General features: G+C 41.1%; 1 protein-coding gene across 1 annotated transcript in view; it reads right to left on the bottom strand.

The window, feature by feature from the left end:
• Positions 1–3835: 3835 nt before the first annotated feature.
• The window catches only part of CEP43 (centrosomal protein 43), a 41926-nt gene continuing 22946 nt past the window's right edge, over positions 3836–22815 (bottom strand). The window contains exons 5-10 of the mRNA XM_017861630.1: positions 21378–21604; positions 19051–19163; positions 17341–17409; positions 11811–11850; positions 10199–10295; positions 3836–4511 (exon numbers count right to left, since the gene is read on the bottom strand). Coding sequence (XP_017717119.1) covers positions 4437–4511; positions 10199–10295; positions 11811–11850; positions 17341–17409; positions 19051–19163; positions 21378–21604 — 621 coding nt within the window. The 3' untranslated portion in view covers positions 3836–4436. The remainder of the gene's footprint in view (positions 4512–10198; positions 10296–11810; positions 11851–17340; positions 17410–19050; positions 19164–21377; positions 21605–22815) is intronic.

Below are 22815 nucleotides of genomic sequence, written 5' to 3'. Positions count from 1 at the left end.
TGGCTGATCTTGTCATCTTGGTCTTCTTGCTAAACATAGAGATTTCTTTTGAAATTGCCTTTGAGGTTACTGATTTTGAATCATCCCATTATTTAGCCCTGCTACTGAATTATCTTAGGCCAACAATTTTTAAGTCAAAGATCGTTTTAATTATAACCTCTTTCATACAGCCTCTTTTAGGTTCAAATGTTACCTCAAATCTCGGAGTGGCATAATCAGGTTTGTCTGAATCCATTCAGGTTCTTAAAGTACCTTGGACTGGATAATTTATAAAGAATGGAAGTGTAGTACTCACAGCTCAGATAGCTGGAAGTCCAAGGTCAAGGCACCAGCGGGTTCAGCATCTAGGAGGGCCTGTTTCCTCATCAGCAACACCTCCTCACTGTGCCCTCACATGCTGGAAGGGGCAAAGCAGCTCTCCAGGGCCTCCTATAAGGGCACTAGTGACCTCATCAACTTCCAGAGGCCCCACCTAATTCCATCCTATGTGGGATTAGGTTTCGACATACACATTTGGGGGACACATTCAGTGCTTCACAGGTTTTTGTTCTTGAATTACCGTGTTCCCTAATTACATTTTCTTCAAGATCAGTTATGTGTTCATCTGTCTTTCGTGACATGCTATTCACTTTCCTTAAATGTCCGATATCCTTGTTGAACGTGTGCAACTCTGAATGCAGCATTAGGACAACTCACAAAGGTAGCTGCCCTTCCTAGAGCAGGGCGACTAGGCTGGGCGCCGTGGCTCACACCTGTATTCCCAGCACTTTGGGAGGCTGAGGCGGGTGGATCACCTGAGGTCAGGAGTTTGAGACCAGCCTGGCCAACAAGGCGAAATCCTGTCTCTACAAAAAAAATAAAAAATTTAGCTGGGCATGGTGGCAGGCACCTGTAATCCCAGCTATTCAGGAGGCTGAGGCAGAAGAATCAGTTGAACCCAGGAGACGGAGGTTGCAGTGAGCCGAGATCATGCCATGGCACTCCAGCCTGGGCAACAAGAACGAAACTCCACCTCAAAAAAAAAAAAAAAGAAAAAAGAACAGGGACATTGGGAGCATGGACTGCTCGGAGGGCAGGGGTGAGATTAGCACGCATGGACAGAGAACTGATGGGGAATCCCTCCCTACCCTATGCCACAGGAGGGCTCCAACTTGGGCTGGGTGCATTTTTCTCCAGGAAGAGCTGCCTCTCCTCTCCTGCCCCTTTCCCATGTCCTTCATGAACCACCACCACAGCAGAACTGCACAGAGGGTACCCCCTTCAGAGGCCCTGCTCCAGCTGAGCCTGGTGGGTGGGGCAAATTCACAGGACAGCCTTCTCCTGAACCAGATCCCCTTGCTGCAGACTTGAACCTAAGGGTCTCTCCAGGTTTAGGGTAAGGACAGCTTTCCCCCCAGATTGTGTAGATTCTCCCAGCTGCCTAGCCAGAAACCACATTCTCCAGGCCCCATGTCAGTGCTCAAGCCTGTTTACAGGCCCAAAGGTACCAAGCTCATACTAGGGGACAAATGTTGTGCCAGGTACACAGCGGTTTAAAAGAAAATCCCTGTTCTCATGAGCTCATAGTTAATAATAATAATAATAAACACATAATAAGCAAGACCATTTCCGAGTATGCTGAGATGAATAAAATAAAAGGGGTAAATGCAAGTGGGGGGGGGGGCAGGGACAGGGAGGAGAATGGACATCTCCCTTAGGTCTGGAAGCTTCTTTGAACATGAGACCAAAACAAACCAGCTTCATGCAGTTCTAGGGGAAGGACATTCCAGACAAGGAGGGGCAAATATCACATCTTGAGGCAGGAAGGGCTTTGGCAAGCTCAGGTGCAGAGGCTGTGTGGCAGCGGGCTGGCCCAGCTCTGGTGCATGGGCAGGAGAGGGAAGAGAGGAGGGGAGGAAGAGCTGTGGGCAAGCATGAGGCAGGGACTAATGGTGGCATCTACACAACTGCCCACAGGTTGTTATCCAACATAAAGTATAAAAGCACAACTGAATATCAACAAAGAGAGAATAAATGCTTTTTATTCATTTGTAGTTATCAGTAAAAGACCTAGCATTTAAAAAACTCCACTGTAAAACAAAGGTTACCATAAAAATGTATTTCATGGGTTAATATTTCAATATTTATTAACAGAAAACATCACATGCAAAACTTGTCACTTCACATCTTCAAGTTTAATAAGTTGATAATACATAATCAAAAAGTACATGTGAAAAGAAAGCTTTTTCATAGTTGAACTTGAAGTCATTTAAAATTATTCAATAAAATGGATGTAGTGCTGGCCTGGCACGGTGGCTCATGCCTGTAATCCCAGCACTTTGGGAGGCCAAGGCAGGAGGATCACAAGGTCAGGAGTTCGAGACCAGTCTGATCGAAATGGTGAAACCCCATCTCTACTAAAAATACAAAAATTAGCCGGGCGTGGTAGTATACAGCTGTAATCCCAGTTACTCAGGAGGCTGAGGCAGGAGAATCACTTGAACCCGGGAGGCGGAGGTTGCAGTGAGCCGAGATCACACCACTGCACTCTAGGCTGAGTGACAGAGTGAGACTCCGTACCACCCGCCCCCCGCAAAAAAAAGATGTATGTAGTGCTGACAAAAAAGTTTCATATTTGGCATTTTTCTCTTACCCTCCCAAATATTATCAAAAGGTCTGATTCTCTGGGTAACAGAAAAGTGACAAATTTCAGTTGCTACTGTTCGACAGTTTCATAAATTTAAAAAGCCACATCCTGCTATGCTTTCAAATCATTTCACTGAAACCTAGTTCCTATCAAATATTAAAAATAAATCATACATGTGATCCAGATTCCAGAGGGCCAGAACTATAGTGCTTTTAGAAAGTGACTGTTTACAGAGATGACTTACAAAGAAATGCATTTTATAACAACCACACTGGAAGACTGCAACAAGATTACATCTGCACATGGTGCTGTTTACTAAGACATGAAGAGCTGAAGGAGACTGAGATAGCAGCTCACAGACAGAGGGCAGAAATACACAGGGCTTCCAGGCTGTACCAGCCCAGTTTATGTCCTACTTCCTCTTGATGTTTACAGCTCAGTTTCACTTAAAATTTAAAAAGCCAGATTCTGTTACACAGCCTCAATCCTTACATTTTCATTTTCTCTACATGTTAGAGCCCAAGGAGTAATTTCTATAATATTTAGGCTAATATGAAATGAGAAACTGGCATTGCACAAGTCATGCAGTCTGCTCACTTACCGAGATCAATGAATTAGGTCTAATTTCTCCTTTTACTAATAAAGGTAACTTGTAGTAAAAAGTTGCAACTTAACTGAAATTATAAAGTGCAAAAACAGCATAATCCTAGCTTTACTTATATATAAATATGCATGCATCACTTTCTACTGTTTTTTCTACTTGCACATTTTGAAATATTTTGGTATTATAAATGTCCGTGACCTACATAATAGCAATAATGCTTTAACCGTATAAATGAGACTGCGGAAATCCTATCATTGGCTCTATTTTTAAGGATTACAATGAAATTATGTACAGTATATAAAGCTTGTCAAACTGAACATGGTCTTAGGCCATTACTACTATTTCATTCCAATTTGGATTTTAATACAATTAACTTACAGATCTGAAATAAAAGCACTGCTTAATGGTTTCAGATGCATTTTGGTACTGAATATGTTTCAAAGAATCTTTACAAATAATAAATTATAATGAAGAGAACCTACGACTAAAGCTGCTTACATGGACAACAGGAGGAATGACAATTGCAAATGTTATCTGTTATTGACAATTCTATGAATTAAAACTCATAACCACTTCTAGATTTCTTTAAAACAAGCAAAACTAAATAGCACAGACAAGAGTACTTTAATATAACCTTAATGGTCTAACAAACCTTCCAAATGGAAGGAAATACAAAATAAAGTTGACACATCAAATTTAACTTATACTAATGTACTTCAGTATTACAATTTTACCAAGTCATTTTGCCAACTATGTGTAGAACCACCTAATATCAAAATATACTATGGTGGGTAAGCTCTGATTCCAGAGGGCTAAAGCCAAGGTTTTCAAAGACCACACGTACCAGCAGCCACACACACAAAGGGTTGTGCGATCCTACGGTTTTATTGACACCTTTCATCATGCTCTTAACACTGATGTTTTCATGGGTTCCTTCCCTGTAAAGAAACTGTGTAGATAATCAATTTCCATAAAGAAATGTACAGTTAAATTAAGAATATTAAATCTTCCACACATGGGCTCAAATAGGAAGTATTTTGTTTAGTAAAATGAAAATTACTTTTAAAAAATATCTGCAGTGTTTTTGAAATGCAAGGCACCAATAGAGAGCAGACATTCCAGCTGAGTGATTGTCTGGGGAAAAAAAAAAAAATGGAACCGGTCAGTCGTCTGTCCTTGTTGATGAGAATACTTCCTTCTTCATGACTATGCAACATCTTCCAGATAATCCGCAACATCACTGAGCTGGGATACAGTCAGGTCTTGTGTGAGGTCATCAAGCTTTGTTGTTCAAAAGAAAGAAAAGAATTAAGTGTCAGAATGTGAGTAGTCTTAAGTTATTTTAAAAAATCTAAACCACAATGAGATACCACCTTACTCCTGCAAGAATGGCCATAATCAAAAAATCGAAAAATAATATAAATGTTGGTGAGGATGTGGTGAAAAGGGAACACTTTTACACTGTTGGTGGGAATGTAAACTAGTACAACCATTATGGAAAACAGTGTGGAGATTCCTTAAAGAACTAAAAGTAGAACTACCGTTTGATCCACCATTCCCACTACTGGGTAGCTACCCAGAAGAAAATAAGTCATATGAAAAAGATACTTGCACACGCATGTTTACAGCAGCACAATTCGCAATTGCAAAAACATGAAACCAGCCCAAATGCCCATCGATCAAGTGAAGATAAAGACATTGTGGTATATACACACGATGGAATACTACTCAGCCATAAAAAGGAACAAATAGGCCAGGTGCGGTAGATCACGCCTGCAATCCCAACACTTTGGGAAGCTGAGGCAGGCAGATCACCTGAGGTCAGGAGTTCAAGACCAGCCTGGGCAACATGGTGAAACCCTGTACCTACAAAAATACAAAAATTAGCCGGACGATATAGCATGTGCCTGTAGTCCCAGCTAGTTGGGAGGCTGAGGCAGGAGAATCGCTTCAACATGGGAGAATCGCTTGAACCTGGGAGGCAGAGGTTGGAGTGAGCCAAAATTATGCCGTTGTACTCCAGCTTGGGTGACAGAGCGAGACTCTGACTCAAAAAACAAAAAAGTAACAAAATAATGGAATTTGCAGCAACCTGGATGGAATTGGAGACCATTATTCTAAGTGAAGTAACTCAGAAATGGAAAACCAAACATCACATTTTCTCATGTACAAGCAGGAGCTAAGTTATGAGGATGTAATGGCATAAGAATGATACAATGGACTTTGGGGACTCCAGGGAAAGAGTGGGAGGAGGGTTAGGGATAAAAGGCTCAGATTGGGCCCAATGTATACTGCTAGGGTGATGGGTGCACCCAAATCTCATGAATCACCATTCAAGAACTTATTCATGCAACCAAACACCACCTGTTCCCCCAAAACCTATGGAAGTAAGAAATAAAAAACTAAAAATTAAAAAAACTGTTGCTGTAATTAAAGTATTACTTTATACTTCATAAACCAACTCATATTTAAACCTGTGTTGAGAAGTGATTTGCCTAAAATCATGTCTAATAAGTTAGTACAGTCGTTTGGGTTCAATGTTTTATGATTACTCTCAAATATTTCAAGTGAAAATTTAAAATAAAACACATCTTAGACATTATTCCAATTTAATCTAAGAAACAAATTAGTGAAAATTGTATTAAACTTCTTTACCTGAGCATAGTCCCAATGTATGATTCTGTTCACAGTATCACTCTATGAATTGCTAACTCTAAAACCATAATTTACTCACATTAAATTTCACAAAAAGTTACTAAAATATATACTTTGGAAACTACCCCTTCTTATGTTTTCATATGATGGTACAGAACATTAAGTTTCTAACATCAAGCTCGATATAGTGTGACACACTTTAACACTGTGCCACCTGAAGCCAGATCACGAGTCCTTTTGGAGGCTGAAGTGAAAACAGAAGGGCAGACAGGACAGCCCATGGAGTCTCAGACTCCCAGCCCCGGGTTCACAAAGTGTTGTAAGAAATGACTGATTTTTATTTCTGTTTAAACTACTTGTAAACTAGAAAGTTAACCTATTAGCCAACTTATACCTATTCATTTTATAAACAACTTATGATGATGGAGAAAGGAAATATTAATAGCTATTTAAGCATAATGCAGGCTGAGAAAACATTATTTCTTAAGTAAGGAAAAAACCTTACTTCAGTAAGGGTGAGGATACAGGCTCCAGAATATTGAACATACAGCTGGGCAGGTCCCACTGACAGCTGAGCAAGGACAGAACCCAACCTTTCCAGTCCCACCTAGACTCATCAATTGTGGTGACAGACCAGGGGACAGCCACAGCCACACTCTTAGGCATCATCTATGGCTGTCCTATCCATACAATGGCAGGGTGGAGTAGTTATGGCCTGCAAAGCCTAAAATATTCACTCTGTGGCCTTTTAGAGAACAAGTGTGCCAACACCTGGGCCAGATAGTAACACACAAGAATAAGAACATCTTGTAGAGATGCCACAGTTCCATCCTGATATACTGTGAGATGCTTTTGTCTGTTAATCTGCCCCCCACATATCCTCTCATTTTGTTATTCTTCAGATATTCAGAAATTTAAGTTATAAGTAAAACCCTTTTCAACAAATAAGTCCTTGCCCTTCCTCTTGGTCCAAACATAGTCTTGCTGTAAAACTATCTCACAAAGAAAATTACTAGGAATCTTAACTACAGTTCTTATGCATTCAATTCAAATTCAGTTTACACAAAAACTGAAGGGTCAGAAAAGCTTGCAGACAGATTATAAAACAGACTCTGATACCTTGGAACTGTATTTTCTCCTCCCATCATTATTACAGAGTGAAATCAGTAAGGTATTCCATTTCGTTTACAAAGTAACTGAGTGTTGTATTCACACGAATGCTAAACTACAGACAAGAGTGAATACAGGAAAAATCGTGGATTGAAAAGGATCTTAATCTAGATAATTCAGTTATTGGAGGTCATTAATTTAGTTTTGCTTTAAGGCAAAGAAAAGACCACAGTAACAACCAGAATCTTCCAAGAAGAACAGCTTCATTTAAAGTAGTTACCAAGAAAGAAAACTGAATGAACAAAAGCTAACTAGAAATAAATGGCTATTTAATAAAGCCTTTCCGCCAGGTGCGGTGACTCACACCTGTAATCTCAGCACTCTGAGAGGCCAAGGCGGGGGGATCACATGAGGCCAGGAGTTTGAGACCAGCCTGGCTAACATGGGTGAAACCCCATCTCTACTAAAAATACAAAAATTAGCCAGGCGTGGTGGTATATGCCTGTAGTCCTAGCTACTCAGAAGGCTAAGGTAGAATTGCTTGATCCCAGGAGGCAGAGGCTGAAGTGAGCCAAGATCCAGGCATTGCACTCTAGCCTAGGCAACAGAGTGAGACTCTGTCTCAAAAAAAAAAAAAAACAAAAAAAAACAAAACTAATAAAGGCGGCTTTCATGCCTCAGTTTTAGAATAAGAACTTAAAGTGGGCAACTCAGTTCAAAACTATAAAAATAGATTTTATATCACAAAATAAAAATATCTAAAAGGTACATTTTGAGTCTTGAAAGGGAAATAAAGGATCCCTGTGATAGCAAGCTTCATACAAATCGACAGGAATTTTTTGTAAGATTTTAAAAAGTTTTATGAAGTGTAAATGTTGACGTTTGCTGAATTAGATTGCTGTGCATTAACAGAAACCTGGGATGCACACTTATGTTCTGTCCCTTACAAACGTGTGGCCCTCTTCCTCCAACGTCTGCCTATGTCTTTGTTCATGCTGGCTCCCGTGCAGAGACTACCCTCCCCAGGGCCTCTGTTCCTAGTTCATCCTCTGTCATTTCTGGTTCAAAGTCACCTTCTAACAACCCTGCTCCTCCCAACATTCTGTCTCTTCACACAGCACCCTCCAGTGAAGCTCTGCGTCAGGGCGGCACAGACACGTCCCCGGATCTCCCTTCTGTTCTCATGGCGCTTACCATGTTCCTCCTCAGCCCTCACAGAACCAAGTCAGAGTCATCTTTCAAAATCCCGATCAAATATTAGTTCCTGCTTCTGAATTTTCACGGCCCATGAATGACTGGCATTTTATGGCACTTGTCACTATAAAAAGTGATTACTATAAAAAGTGTCACTATAAAACTTGATTTTCCTGTTTGTGTACATGGCTTTTCTCTCTCTGATCCTGCATAAATTTGAGGGGAGAAGTCTGTATCTGTGCCTACGACAGAAATGTCTATTGTGACCATAATCAATAATAGTATTAGATACTATTTATTGAATGCCTATTCTGCTAAGCACTGAGCTATATGCTTTACACGTTTATCTCTAATTTTCACAACCACCATCTCTCTTGCAAAATAGATGTGAGACCCAAGGACCCAAAAGTTAAACAACTTGGCCAAATTTGTGAGTGGTAAGTAGCAGCTCCAGGACTCAAACCCAGATGTGATGAACTTACAGAACTTGCCCATTCCACTGAGCTATCTCCTTCCTCACACCCCCATATCCCCAGCCCTGTGCTTTCTAAATAGTAGGTGCTTAATGGACACTGGTTTTGGTCACCTTGGCTGAAAGGTGACCAAATTGCTGTATTCTTACTGCAAAGAACACAAATGCTTTTGTGTTCCCCAAGTGCCCAGTATCAATTCTCTGCACAGAAGGCTTTAGAAAATGCTTCCTGATGAAGTACACTGACTGTCAAAGTCCATTCTATGTAAAAGGCTGCTAATAAATGGCAAAATTATCTAAATTTAAGCTTTTAAGTGAAAATTCCTAAGAACATTGATATGCTAAACCCAGTGAGTAGGACCCAGTGAGAAGCAGCCTAACAAAGCCCAGACTCCTGGACGCCATCCAAGGCCTTCAATGGCAAAGGGATGCCACGCCTCCTCTTCAACCCACATCATTTCACAAATCCTAGTTTAACAGTCATTTATTCGAGTCCTCTACCTCACATTTAAAGAATTCTTCTATAGTTTCTTTGGTATAACTTTAAAGTAACATTTTTCAGGCCTCTTCAGGATGACGCAGGGTGAAAAGAGAAAGCTAAATTTATAATTATAAGGGTATAATACATCAGGAATTAGAGAAGTGTTTTACATATTATCATTTAACCTTCAAAATAATCCTATCACATAGGTATTAATACTTCCATCTTACAAGTAAAGAAACTGAGGGTCAAAGGTTAAAGCTTAACTAAGAAAATATATGAAAGAATAAGAATGCAAACATGGATGTTGCTGACTTAGATTGTGTGGTTGCATTGTAAACGCTACCTCTCTCAAAGGCCTTCTCCCTGTGTGACGATCACAATGCTTAGAGAATCCCACCTCGTTCTGGAAAGCAAGTCCCCTCCCAGCCATGGCAACCTCTGACCTGACTGATAAACTCATCTGAGCTGGGGACAGCTTGATGTGGGTGCTGACAGGTGACTCTGCAGTGCTACAGATCACCATCGAAGGATCTTCTGTTCTCTGCCTACATAAAAAGGTCAAGTTTGGATCTCAAATACGGACTCATAACTTTATGGTCTACTGTCTTGTCTCCTGTGGTTTTTAGCCCAGCGTGGCTCGCATATTCAGATGTTGCAACTGGCCAAGATGACCACACTCTCTGCACTCCAGGCTCAGCTTCATCCTGTGATCACAGTACCCTATACTGACTTCCATCTATGATACCAGGTGGTTAATTCTCACTAGGCCTGACCCACCCTGATCCCTCTTAATCCACAGCAATTCCAGTGCCCCAGGAATAATCCTCAGGTATTTCAGCAGCGAGACTTGGGTACCAAAGGAAGTGACAACCAAAACCAATCTTACACATTCATCAAAGACATTCTTTATAAACTCGAGCCAGGACTGTGTCATGACTTTTCATAATTTTCAACTGTTTTTCTACTAATTAGTATGAATTTTTGAAGTTTTACAGTAAATCAACAAATAGGTTAAAAAAAAAAGCGCTCTATGGGAAATGCAGAACACCACACCTTATCACTGGTATTGATGTCATCTATTTCCACAGAAAGGTCTTCTTCAATCTCTTCACCAATACTTATCTCACTTTTCTCTGAGCGATGGCTGGTACTAATTTCAGGAGGGGAAAAAAAAATAAGAACTCTTAAACATTTAAAGAGATTAACTAGCATTCTTTAAACATTCAGATATTTCTTTTCATCCTTTAAGTAAAATATAACATTAACTATAATTAATTTCATACATAATGTCTTGCTTGACCCTTAAAATAATGTGGCAAGGGCAGCAGCAGTCAAGTCAATGTAACAGATGAGGAGACGAAGGTTCAAAGCAGTGACTTTGGTCACAATAGCAAGAAAGAAACCAACCCAGATTTTTACAATTTCATCTACTACATCATGCTCTTTCTCAAAAACTGTATAATAAATTATAAAAAATACAGACTTCCAATTGGAAAGATAATCTGTCAACTAAATAAAATTCTCAGGCATCTAATTTAAAATTTCGAATCATATCCACAACAAATATTACTTCTACATTACGTATTATATTTCTGTGTATAAGAAAGGAATCAACGGGCATGGTGGCTCTTGTCTGTAATTCCAGCACTTTGGGAGACCCAGGTGGGTGGATCACTTGAGGTCAGGAGTTCAAGACCAGCCTGGCCAACATGGCAAAACCCTGTCTCTACTAAAAATACAAAAATTAGCCAGGCGTAGTGGCACGTACCTATAATCCCAGCTACATGGGAAGCTGAGGCAGGAGAATGGCTTGAACCCGGGAGAAGGAGGTTGCAGTGAGCCCAGATTGCGCCACTGCACTCCAGCCTGGGCAACAGAGTGAGACTCTGTCTCAAAAAAAAAAAAAAAAAAGAATGGCAATCTTACTAGGGCAGACCACATATTAAGAAATGTGATCTGAGGCCGGGCGCGGTGGCTCAAGCCTGTAATCCCAGCACTTTGGGAGGCCGAGGCGGGTGGATCACGAGGTCAGGAGATCGAGACCCTCCTGGCTAACACGGTGAAACCCCGTCTCTACTAAAATACAAAAAACTAGCCGGGCGCGGTGGCGGGCGCCTGTAGTCCCAGCTACTGGGAGGCTGAGGCGGGAGAATGGCGGGAACCCGGGAGGTGGAGCTTGCAGTGAGCCGAGATCGCGCCAATGCACTCCAGCCTGGGCGACAGAGCGAGACTCCGTCTCAAAAAAAAAAAAAAAAAAAAAGAAATGTGATTTGAATCAAAACCTAATTTGAGAGCGTCATTATTGTAAGTCAAATGGAGACAATTCCTGCCACAAAAAGGTATGGAAGGAAGAGAAATTCAGCACTTATGACATGGCAACTGTACTGCTTCTAAATGACTTCTCAATTAATTCTTCAATGTTTCTCTTCATCTCATTCTTACCACCAAGTTTCCTGAACATAATGTGTCTACATTCTAATGTAAAATCAAAAACATGCTCTAAAGTCAAATATTTAATTTTGGATTAACTATCTTTTCTTCACCTTCAATCAATATGAACAACAGAATCAAATACACTAAAATAAGCACCAAATGTAATTTTGTCTGGTTTGTGTTTGAAAATTGTTTACAAATATGTATATATTTGCCCAATAGTTTTTCTTACCTGTTAAAATCATCCACATAGTCATCGTCTTCTCCAGTTCCTGATAAGTTTAAGAAAAGATATGTTATATCTAATACACATCACAATTTACCTACCATTAAACACATATTTCCTTTAAAAAAATTAATTATATTGCATCATTTAAAAAGTCCTGGACTAGAAATAACATTTTTAGCATATATAATATGAAGACAAATGACAAATGAAATACCTAAGAAATAATAAACTGTTACAAGTGACTATAAAATGTGGTTAACACCTCATCTTTACTCCAGGTACTCTAAGGCAATTAACATGGGGCACGCTCACGATTAATAAGGTCCCTTGACTTAATGGCATATAGCAATAGCTAGTCATCATCAATCCCCTCTAGGTACTAGAGGAACTACTGAGAGTTTTCAACATGCTAATGGTTTCGTTATAAAAGTTAAAAACACGAAGTGTGAAGAGGCCACGGAGCACAGCAAAAAGGGCACCTTCAGTCAGACAGAGCAGGGCTCAGCTGCCACTCAACAGCTCTGCCACCTGAGAATGTAAGGTGCCTTTTCTTGGCCATGTCCTCAGCTCTGACATACAGCCAAAGCCACACCAATCAGAGTTAACACAAGGATTCAGGTACATGGTGTGCTTAACAGAGACCTTGGTCCACAGTAAGATCTTAATAAAAGGCAACTGAATGAAGGTGGGATGGTGAATGGTGAGGCAGTGTTACCAATTTCTCAAAGTGCACCACAAGCCTTTGATAGAGAGGGCACCTTCAGATCAACTTAAGGCTATAAAGGACAAATTTGCAGATCAGCAGCCCTTCCCTCCCAGGACTTCTGAGGGCTAGATAAGGAAAAAGCGTTGTCAGCCTCAAAGCAGACTTGGAGGCACAGGAGAGCCAACTTAAAATGTGAATGGATGGCCTACGAAAGACCCGGGAATTATGTACAGCCACATGCAGAAGATGTGGATCACAAAAGAAGACCTGGCGTGACAGAGAGCCGTTCAAAGATCCTGTGGGCCTTGTCCTCGATCCTCCCTCAGGTAAGGCTGGACTGTCTCTAAATCAGTCGGACTGCTGAGGGGATTCAAGCTCTGTCCAGACAGTTAGACAAGGTAATTCTCTTATGGTCAAATCTTATGATTAATTTATCAAGCAGATGAGTGATGACTAGGTCCCCTAGAGGTATAGCAATGACTAAGATGGTATCTCAGATCTCAAGGAGCAAACACTCTAGTGAAGAGAAACAGCGGAACAAACCAAATACTGCTAGTGCAATTGGGAAGAACTCCAAGGATGCAACTGAGTGGAAACCTAGGTTGCAGAGGTACAAATTATTGGGGACAGTGTGTTCCAAGAAAAGGAAACATGTGACAGGCCCTGAGGTGGGGAAGGGTGCGGTGGTTTGAAAAACCACCAGTGCAGCCCAGAGCAGTGACGCACATCTGTAATCCAGCTACTTAGGAGGCCAAGGCGGGAGGATCACTTGCACTCAGGAGTTTGAGACCAGCCTGGCATTGCAAGATCTACCCAAAAATTAAACATTTATTTTATTTTAAATTTTTAAAATACCGTCTCAAAAAAATTTTTAAAACCACCAGTAAGGGAGTCACACAACCATAAAACAATGAATTTGGGGAACAGAATGGGTGGAGGGAGAAAAAAGGAGTCGTGATCAGAGGGGTTGGCAGAAGCCAGATCATGAGAGCTTGGCTGGTCGCAATAAGGATCTTAGCCTGGATACAAAGGGAAGCTCGTCTGGGGTGGGGTGGGGAAAGACAGGAGTGACAAAGTCCAGGGAAGCACTATCTCACTTCTCTTTTCCCGGAGATAATCTTACCACCGCAAGAAGAAATGTGCTTACAGGAGGCAACAATGAAAGTACGGAAAGCAGAAGGCAGTCAGAAAGTCCAGGTCAAAGATAACAGGGGTAAAGGCTTGGGTCAAGGCAGGTGTCCCACAGATAAGACAGATGGGTAGATGATACGGGGTGGGAAGAATATCAGCAAACAAAGTAAACATGAATCCTTGTTACTGCTACACTCAAACCTTGCCCAGTAATGAACTGCAAATCCCTGACCATAAGCAGTCAGGAGGGACGTTTCCAGCTTCCTCTCCTCTCATTAGCTCTTGAGAGCCTCACTTAGCCTCAAAGGTTAAAGGGCTGCAAGTGCTTGACAGAAACTAGGCACTGTCAGGGCAAACTAGGCACTGTCAGGGCTGAGCAGGAGAGGTGGAAATCTGATTAAACAAACTGCGTATGTGGCTGGTTTGCAAGTGCTAAATAAAACCAGCAGTGGCAGCTACTAAAATGTCAGCCTGCAAGGACCCATCATGGTGTTCCTATGTATGAAGGCCAGTGAGGAGAGCAGAGGTGGACACCGCGCTGAGACAGCGAGGACAGCTGTGGCTGCAATGTGGATTTAAAGGAAGCTAACTGGATTCCCCACCTGCTAGCATTTGTAGTCAATTCAAAACACAAGGTATTTACTGCATAATGTGCTATAACACATTAGATTCTGACTTCTTGGTTATGTATTGTTTAGTATTAACAATAATTTAAGCCAGTGTCAAAATGATTAACAGAATACATATAGGTTGAGCATCCCAAATGCAAAAATTTGAAATCCAAACTTGAATGAAATCCAAAACTTTCTGAGTGCCAATGTGATGCTCAAAGAAACTGCTCATGGGAGCATTTCAGAATTTCAGATTTTCGGATTTGGGAGGCTCATCTGGTAACAAAAACGCAAACATTTCAAAATCCAAAAAAATCCAGATTCCGAAACACTTCTGGTCCCAAGCATTTGCGTTAAGGGATACTCAACCTGTACTACATTACTTTAAGGGTCAGCAAATTTTGGCCCTCAGGCCAAGGATTCTTGTTTTCTTCATTTTTTGACAGTCTCTCCTCCCCATCCCATACCCTCTATCTTATCTGCCCTTACCCCAGTTATCTTTGGCCCGGACTTCCTGACAGCCTTCTGCTTTCCTTACTTTCATTCTTGCCTCTGGCTGATGACCTGCTTTTTTTCAGCCTGTAAACTAAGAATGGCTTTCACATTTTTAAAGATTGTTTAAAAAAAAAAAAAAAAAGACCATATGAGACACAGTACATGCCGTCAGCAAAGCCTAAAACATAGACTATTTGGCCCTTTACAGAAAAAGTTTAGTAACTCTTGCTTTAAACATACAAAGTACCTATCTATAAACACTCCATTTGGGCACTTTTAATTAATATTTGTCTGCCAAACTAAAATAGATTGTGCTCTAAAGCTTTATTTGTAGATTATTTCTTTGGAACTCAGAATTTATGTTCCCATTGAAACGATTATTTCAGTACTGTCTAAATAACATACAGGCAGTAAAACACAATGGTGAGGGCTCTGTGTGATGCAGCAGGACTCTAAAAGCAGCATGACCGTGGGCAAGTTACTTAACCTAGATTCTTCATCTGTAAAAATGGAGATAGTAATAAAACCTACCTCATAGGATATGAATTAAATAAAATAATTCCTTAGTACAGCACCAGGCACTTATCACTAACATCATTATTATCCTAGGCTAGTCCACTAGCATCTCTCTATGTATTACTCAAAATACCTAGAGTACTGTATATTTAAAATGTGAAAAACCCAGACAGAACACAACATTGTTGCAAAACTAAATAAATCTTTATTTCTACTGAATCCTAATGCCTAGCTAAATGACAAACATCCAGCTAGTGAACTGGTAGTTCTCACCTGCATAACCACCCCAATTCCAACCCGAGGTAAGCCTAAGTCCCGAGAGAGTGAAGTGAAGGAGCACACCACCCTCCTGCCTGTACCCAGCAACTCTGCAGCCCCAGCAACCACATTCCCTTCTAAGGATGAGAATTCTCAGCAGCTCCCCACTCAGAAACAGGCGGGAAAACCCTCACTTTGGTAAGAGAACAGAGCAGTCAAGAGAAAAAAGCTAAAAGGTTTGGCAACAGAGTGAAACACCATAAAAGTGAAAAAAACAACACAAAGGGGACAGGGCAGCCATCACGGTGCAGAGATCAGGAGTAAAGTCTCCAGTGGCAGTTAGCCATTGAGGTCGAGTGGAAAAGAACATCTAATGGCAACCACAACCACAGCTGACAGGAAAAGCACAAGGGAGGGAAAGGGGGCAGGCCCACCTAGCTGGCCAGCCAGCAACCAGGACGCACAAAGAGCAGAGGGCAGCACAACCAGCAACTCAGTTACCAGGACTCCAGGGCACTGTGTGAACAAGAATCCGGGCGGCTCAGGGAACACTTATTCTTCTGCAAATGGGGGAACAAAGTAACATAAAAAGAAAACTAACATTTACTAGGCACCTACCATGCCAGGCACTGTACTTTAATTTACGTATGAAGAGATATTTAAATCCTATTTACTCTTTAAAAACAAGGCAGATGTTACCAGTTCCACTTAACAGATGAGGAAGTAGCAGTTTAGTTTATCTCCCTACGCTACCCATCAATCAGTGCCACATCTGAGATGTCACTTCCATCCAACTCCAAACCCAAGTTCTTTGCACTATCCAAAATGTCTCTCCAGAAGAGGGAAGGGCATTCTTGGAGCTGCCCCTCCGACAGGGCTGGGTTTTAAAAGCACATGGGACACAGTTTTCTTTCTCCTCAACCTGCCTGTGCAGCTGTCTTTCAATGCTTCCATGTGTGAGTGATTACAGACCAGGAAGCGATGCCAGCACATCCACAGAGAGCATAGGAAGTGGCCATTGAGAACCTGGCTGCACCGATTCCTTCAGGTCAGCAAGTTTGCCTTTACATAAATGAGTTTGCCTAAAGTATGCCTGTCACCCTGCTACAGTCTTGTACAGAACAGAACACTCAACGAGAACTGTGCTCTCAGCATATTGTCCAGGGCTCAGTAATGTTCACACTGACACTCTTACTTCCATAGGAATGAATGTACTTACATGGCAGGCTTACCAACTTCTGCTCCATAGAACAGAACTGAACACATCTCACAATTTTTCTTTCAGTAAGTCTGTTTCCCCATTAGACTGAATTCTCCGAGGCCTGGACCATGTACTACCAGCATCTAGCAAATGGCTCTGCCTCTGCACAAATTTTTCTATCTGAACTGAAATATCTTCCCTTCTCTCTTATACATCTACTTAACCATGAAGCTTCTGCACAGAAGTCACTTCTTATAAAAGGTCTTCCCTGAATGCCAAGACTGGACAAAGGTAACCTACTAGCCATTTCCATACAAATATATACTGACCCTTTTATACTCAAATATCTGTAGATGCCCATTTAATGTTCATATTCCTGACCAGAATTCAAACTCCATGAAGACAGAGGTTCATGAGGACATGATGGCTATTGCTGTAGCCATCTCTCGCATAGGGTGTAATCCTGAACACGTAAAAGCCATTCAAACACCTGCTGAATAAGCAGCGGCAGGATGGTGTTCAGCGTAGGCAGACTGAGTCACTTCTTTTACAACCTTACCGTACTAAAAATAATCACTTTAAAACGATCAACACAAAAACTGGAAATCTAGTTACCTAATCCAAGTGATCCAATTTTATCACTGATCAATTTCAGATCTTTCAAAACTGTATTTCCCCTTTTACCTGTGAACAGGAGAAAATATTAGCATTAGAGTGACTTTTAGAATACAACAGTCTCTAAACCACATCAATGTTTGTTGTTGTTCAATAAGAGAGCTTCTTTATGACAGGAGCATAATAACCTAAAACTAAGGAAAAAATAAACTGTGATTAATGATGCTTAAACTATGCATTACAACCCTTTTTTTGAGACGGAGTCTCACTCTGTCACTCAGGCTGGAGTGCAATGGCGCAGCCTCGGCTCACTGCAACCTCCGCCTCCCAGGTTCAAGCGATTCTCCCGCCTCAACCTCCCGAGTAGCTGGGACTACAGGCGCGTGCTACCACACCTGACTAATTTTTGTATTTTTAGTAGAGACAGGGTTTCCCTATGTTAGATAGGCTGGTTTCAAACTCCTGACCTTGTGATCCACCTGCCTTGGCCTCCCAAAGTGCTGGGATTAAAGGCGTGAGCCACTGCGCCCGGCTACAACCCTTTTTAAACCACAAACAATACTACTTTATTGGAACACAACCACCAAAAAATATTTTTGTCTAATTATAAGACATCACTTTCCATAAACAGCCCTGTTAGGTATGAATTCATAGACTACTGTTAATTATTTTCATGAATTTTATTTTTCCTTTGAACTTCTAAATTTTTCCTCAATGCAACTGCTATTTCATTTACTAAAGTGACAATCCTCACTGGTTTTTGGTCCTTCGTTCTCAACGTCCTCTCTAAATGATCATTCTCTAATCAGTGTCAGAATGACACGTTCATGATATCCTGGATTCCTTTCTTAAAGGTGGCAGTAACCACAGGAAAGAAGCAAATGGGAAGGGATACGAACCTTATAAATACACGGCTGGTTTAAGAGAAGCAACAGGTCGGCTGTCTTATGTGCCCTAGGAAGTCCCACAGTATATCGAGCAATACAAAAAGATTCGGAAGGACAATTATGCAAAACTCATCCTGCAAATTCCTAGTGAATCTACTTTTGGAAACTTTCCAAAAGAGGTACACGTGCTCTGAAACACTATGCTAATTAAATACAACATTTACTATGATATGGTTTCCAAAGGACCTCTGCCCATCCTACCTGTTTAGAGCTATGCTTTTTAAATTCCTATCACTGTGTGTGGGGAGAGATGGGAAAGTAACTGGTGCCAGAGCTAGACTATTCCACATGTAATCAGTGCTCTTTAGCTCTGCTGCATTTATAATGACATGTCAGGTCATTCTTCCTGAAAATGATCTGCAGAATAGTTTTTTATTTAACATTTTATGATACTTACTGTGGTATCACTGAACAAATTTTAAAAATTAATTGAAAGCAAATCCGACTCAAGTCACTGTAAATGTCCAAAAAAGGAGAGATGATTTAAAAATTATATTTCTATAGATAATACAAATCAGCTAAAAAATCAACTAAAAGTATTCCAATGGTATGTAGGTATAGGAAGGGGCAGAATACAAAACAACATATAAAATATGACCACATTAGAAGTAACAAAATATTAACAGGAAAGATTTCCGAGTGATAAAATTATAGGTTATTTCAGTGATTTTCCTGGAAAAAAAAAAAATCAACAATAATCATATAGTGCTTAATTAGACAAAAAGTATCCCGAGTATTCAAGCCCACATCTTTGGGTACTTACTCTCAGAGTCTTTTAAGGAAGGGGCTCCTGCGAGGGAGCTGAGTCCACTTTTTAAGGGGGGTGCATCCGAGAGCGAGGCCAGGCTTCCTGGTTGCTTCCTAGGCTCATTCCTCCTAGCAAGAAGCAAAGACAGTTAATCGGTGCACTTATGTTCTGCCACTAAACACTTTTATTCTGCCACTGAAACAAAAGCAACTTAAAGATACTTTATATGCACAGTGGCTGGAAATCAAGAATATAGACTTTAAAAATTCAAAACCATAAAGTATACCAAGGGAGTGCAAACTACAGATCAACCACAATCAGCACAGCCAGGGTATAAGAAATCAGCTCACCTCTCTTTAGAATTCTGTTTGATAATCTTATAAACTAAATTGACCTCTGCATTGTGATTTTTTTCAGAAGCCCTTTTCCATCACCCAGACATGCAGCCAAGGGACAATACAGGAGTTTACTAGCAAATAAGTGCCATCTCTCAGATTAAATATTGTTTACAGAAGCCACAAACAGCCATGCTGAAGAACTCCCCTTAAAGTCATGACCACTAACCTCAAGGGTGCCTTTAAAACTGCCCAACAACCCCCGGGTTTCCACAGTCCCCTCTCGCCTTCCTTTGTTATAGAAAGATTTCACACTTTCTCCACTCTCTCCAAATCTCCAACCTCCGTCCTCCATCCTCACTCAACTATGAACTAAGGTGACAGGTGCACAGGTGCCACCGTCATATCCACCCCCTGCCTACAATGGGACCCACACGCTCTCCACTTTTCCAGCAAACACAAGCCCCTGCATGGGATTCCACTGCTGTGCAGCCCTCCAGGAGTTCTCCTCTCACTCCCTTACATCATTAATTCTTCCATCTTTAAAGCTGAGCAGTTCTCGTCTGCATACAAGCTGTTCTTTCTCCCACCTAAACACGCTTTTCAGCCCTAAATCCTACCCCTCCAGCCACCATCCTGTTCCTCTGCACACGTTTACAACTCATCAGAAAACTATTTGTCATCTACAATCCTTTCCTGTCTTGAATGCACTCTAATTCTCTCACCTGCCTCACACCCCCATTCCAACAAAACTGTGTCAAGGTCATCACTGACCTCCAGATGGCTAAATCCAATGGCATCACACAGCTACTCCTCCCTACCGCCACCTCCAAAGACACCACTCTCCTGGTTCCATCTCCTCCACTGCTTCCAGCTCCCTACTCTGGCCTCAAGGTGTGCAGGACCTGCTTCCTTGGTGATCCTCTGTAGTCTCCCACACCCACATTATCTACAAACTGAAGACGCCTAATTTACATCTCCAGCCCAGACCTCTCCATCAATCCGAACTCATATACTCAATAGCCTACTTCGGATTTCCACTAGCAATCTTCTCTAACTTAGCACAGCGACAGGGGCCTTCAGGCTTTCATGCCACCTGTCTGTGCAATCCACTCTTCCTCTTGCCATTCTTCATCTAATGGGTTTCCAACCTTCTAGTTTTGCAGGCTAAAAACCATGATGCCACTCTGGATATTACTTTTTTCTCTAGCACTTACTGGTAAATCCTTTTCCATCTAACCTCAAAATACTTCCAAAATCCACCTATTTCTCCCCACCACTTCTATCACTTCTCACCTGAATAATCATTAATGGCCTCCTACCTGGAAACTCCAAGTCCAACCTTCCCCAGCAACCCTGGGATCCTTCTGTAATGGACGCCGGATCAAGATCCTCAGGGCTTCCAGTCTCAAAGGAAAGCCATCCAGCCCCTCATCTCTGAGTCCACCTCATCTGATCCCCATCTTGCTCTCTCTGCTACCCCCCCACTCACCTCCCTGCTTTCTGCTGTTTCCTCTCCCCAGAGCTCCATCAACCCATGGCAACTCCCTCATCTCCTCTAGTTCTTTGCTCACTGGGCAGCTCCAAGTGAGGCCCCCTCCAAATTGGACAGCTGACATGCACCTGCCCTGACCACACACTTGGGCTTCCATCACTGCTCTGCTCTCATCACATGACACACCGCAGCATAACCCTCATTGCCTGACTCCGTTGCCAGAGTGGGAGCTTCCTGAGGGCAGGAGTCTTCCCTCTTCTATCATTGCTGTACCCCACCCTGGAACAGCCCTGGCAAGTGGCTGACAATCTACATTTACCTGTTAGAATAAATCATGTCTAGGTTTTTCTAAAATCTGGGGTTGTTTTACAACATGAAAGGCATTAACAATGCATAATCAGATTTATGGTTCCAATAATTATAAACCATCCATAGTTCATTATTTTTTAACTACAAAATGAAAACATTTATTTTAAACCCCCAGTCTCGTAGTTCAAAAACTATTTACTCACAAACCATAAGTTTTCTCTGGCTTGGGAATGGGATCATCAAAGAAAGAATCTCCTTCCATATCATCTTCATCTGGACAAAGGCCAGCTTTGTCTTTGCCATCTAAAGTTTTGTTGCTTAGAAAAGATCCAATTTTTGTTTCATGGGACAGTAAGTGAAGGTTGCTTTTGCTCTTGGGTTCTGACAGGGAGACACTTGTATCACTCTGATTGGCCTCATTGTTGGCTTTCTAGAAAGAAAGAGAAAAGGCCTCCTTGGTGAGATAAAACTTTAAGATATTTTAAATAATAAAAGAAGTCTCATGAGCATAAGGAAAACTGTATTTGTGTGTGTTCAACCTCTGTGTGTGTGTGTGTGTGTGTGTGTGTGTGTGTGCGTTGGGGGCAGCTCCCAGCAGTGTGAACTGCAGAGCAATGCCATGATTCATCACTCCATCCCCAAGATTCCTAACATGACAAACTTTCAAAGGGGGAAAAATATTAGAGAAATATATTAATACCATTCCTTTCCTCTTTCCCTAAATGGAAATACCTTTAGTATACCTATCCCATTTATAAACACTTTCCCATTGAGAAACAATTTCCCATCTCCTCTTCCATATGTCATTGCTTCATAAACTATCTTAAATTAATACATTTTTCAACTTGAAAACAGGAGAGACCATTACTATTAAAGGAGAAAAGAAAGATTACATATGAATGAACCAAGCATTAAAGTAGTCATCCATAAAAACAGCCATTTTCCATCCAGTGCTAAACACAACAGGCATCAAGGTGAAAGACACCTGCCTTCAACCACTAGTGTTTCTAACATAAACATTTGCTGATTAAAATAATTATCTCAATTCTGACTTCCAGGGTAACTTCCTAACCTATACTTATTTTGATGTCCATGGACATATGTATCTGTGTGTGTGTACGTGTATATTTCTCTATGTATCTTAACATCAACATTATAAAAAAAATTCTGAATCATCCTTATCCATGCCCTTGGATATAGAGTGATGTTACCACTTTTCTTGTTTTCAGGGAGTCTTAACCTTCACAGCTGACTTTCACTCCATTCTTGGTCAGATTTCTTTCTGCCCTTAGACGGGTCTATGTTAATAATAATAATGAAAAAATAAATAATGCTAGCAATAATAAAAAGCAGCTAACATTTATGGTGAACATTCAAATGCTTCACTTTATCTCATTTAATCTTCAAAATGGCCCTATGATCTGGAAATAGCTTTATCTCTGTGGATATAAATAAGGAAACACAGAGATAAACATTTATGTCACTTGTCAAAGTCTCCAGGTAGTTAAGTGGTAAGGTCAATATCAAAGTCAAAGCCTGATTCCAGAGGTTAACCCAATATTTATGCTATTAGGCTAAATTATAATGAATTTGTGGGCTTTATGGGTTAAAAATGGCAATTTCCCAAAATTCAGTCTTGCG

The sequence above is a fragment of the Rhinopithecus bieti genome, unplaced genomic scaffold (genome assembly GCF_001698545.2).
Source record: "Rhinopithecus bieti isolate Rb0 unplaced genomic scaffold, ASM169854v2 scaffold_62081, whole genome shotgun sequence".
In the NCBI taxonomy this organism is placed as follows: Eukaryota; Metazoa; Chordata; class Mammalia; order Primates; family Cercopithecidae; genus Rhinopithecus; species Rhinopithecus bieti.
The sequence above is the reverse complement of the archived record's forward strand: the minus strand, read 5'-3'. Positions and strand labels throughout refer to the sequence as shown.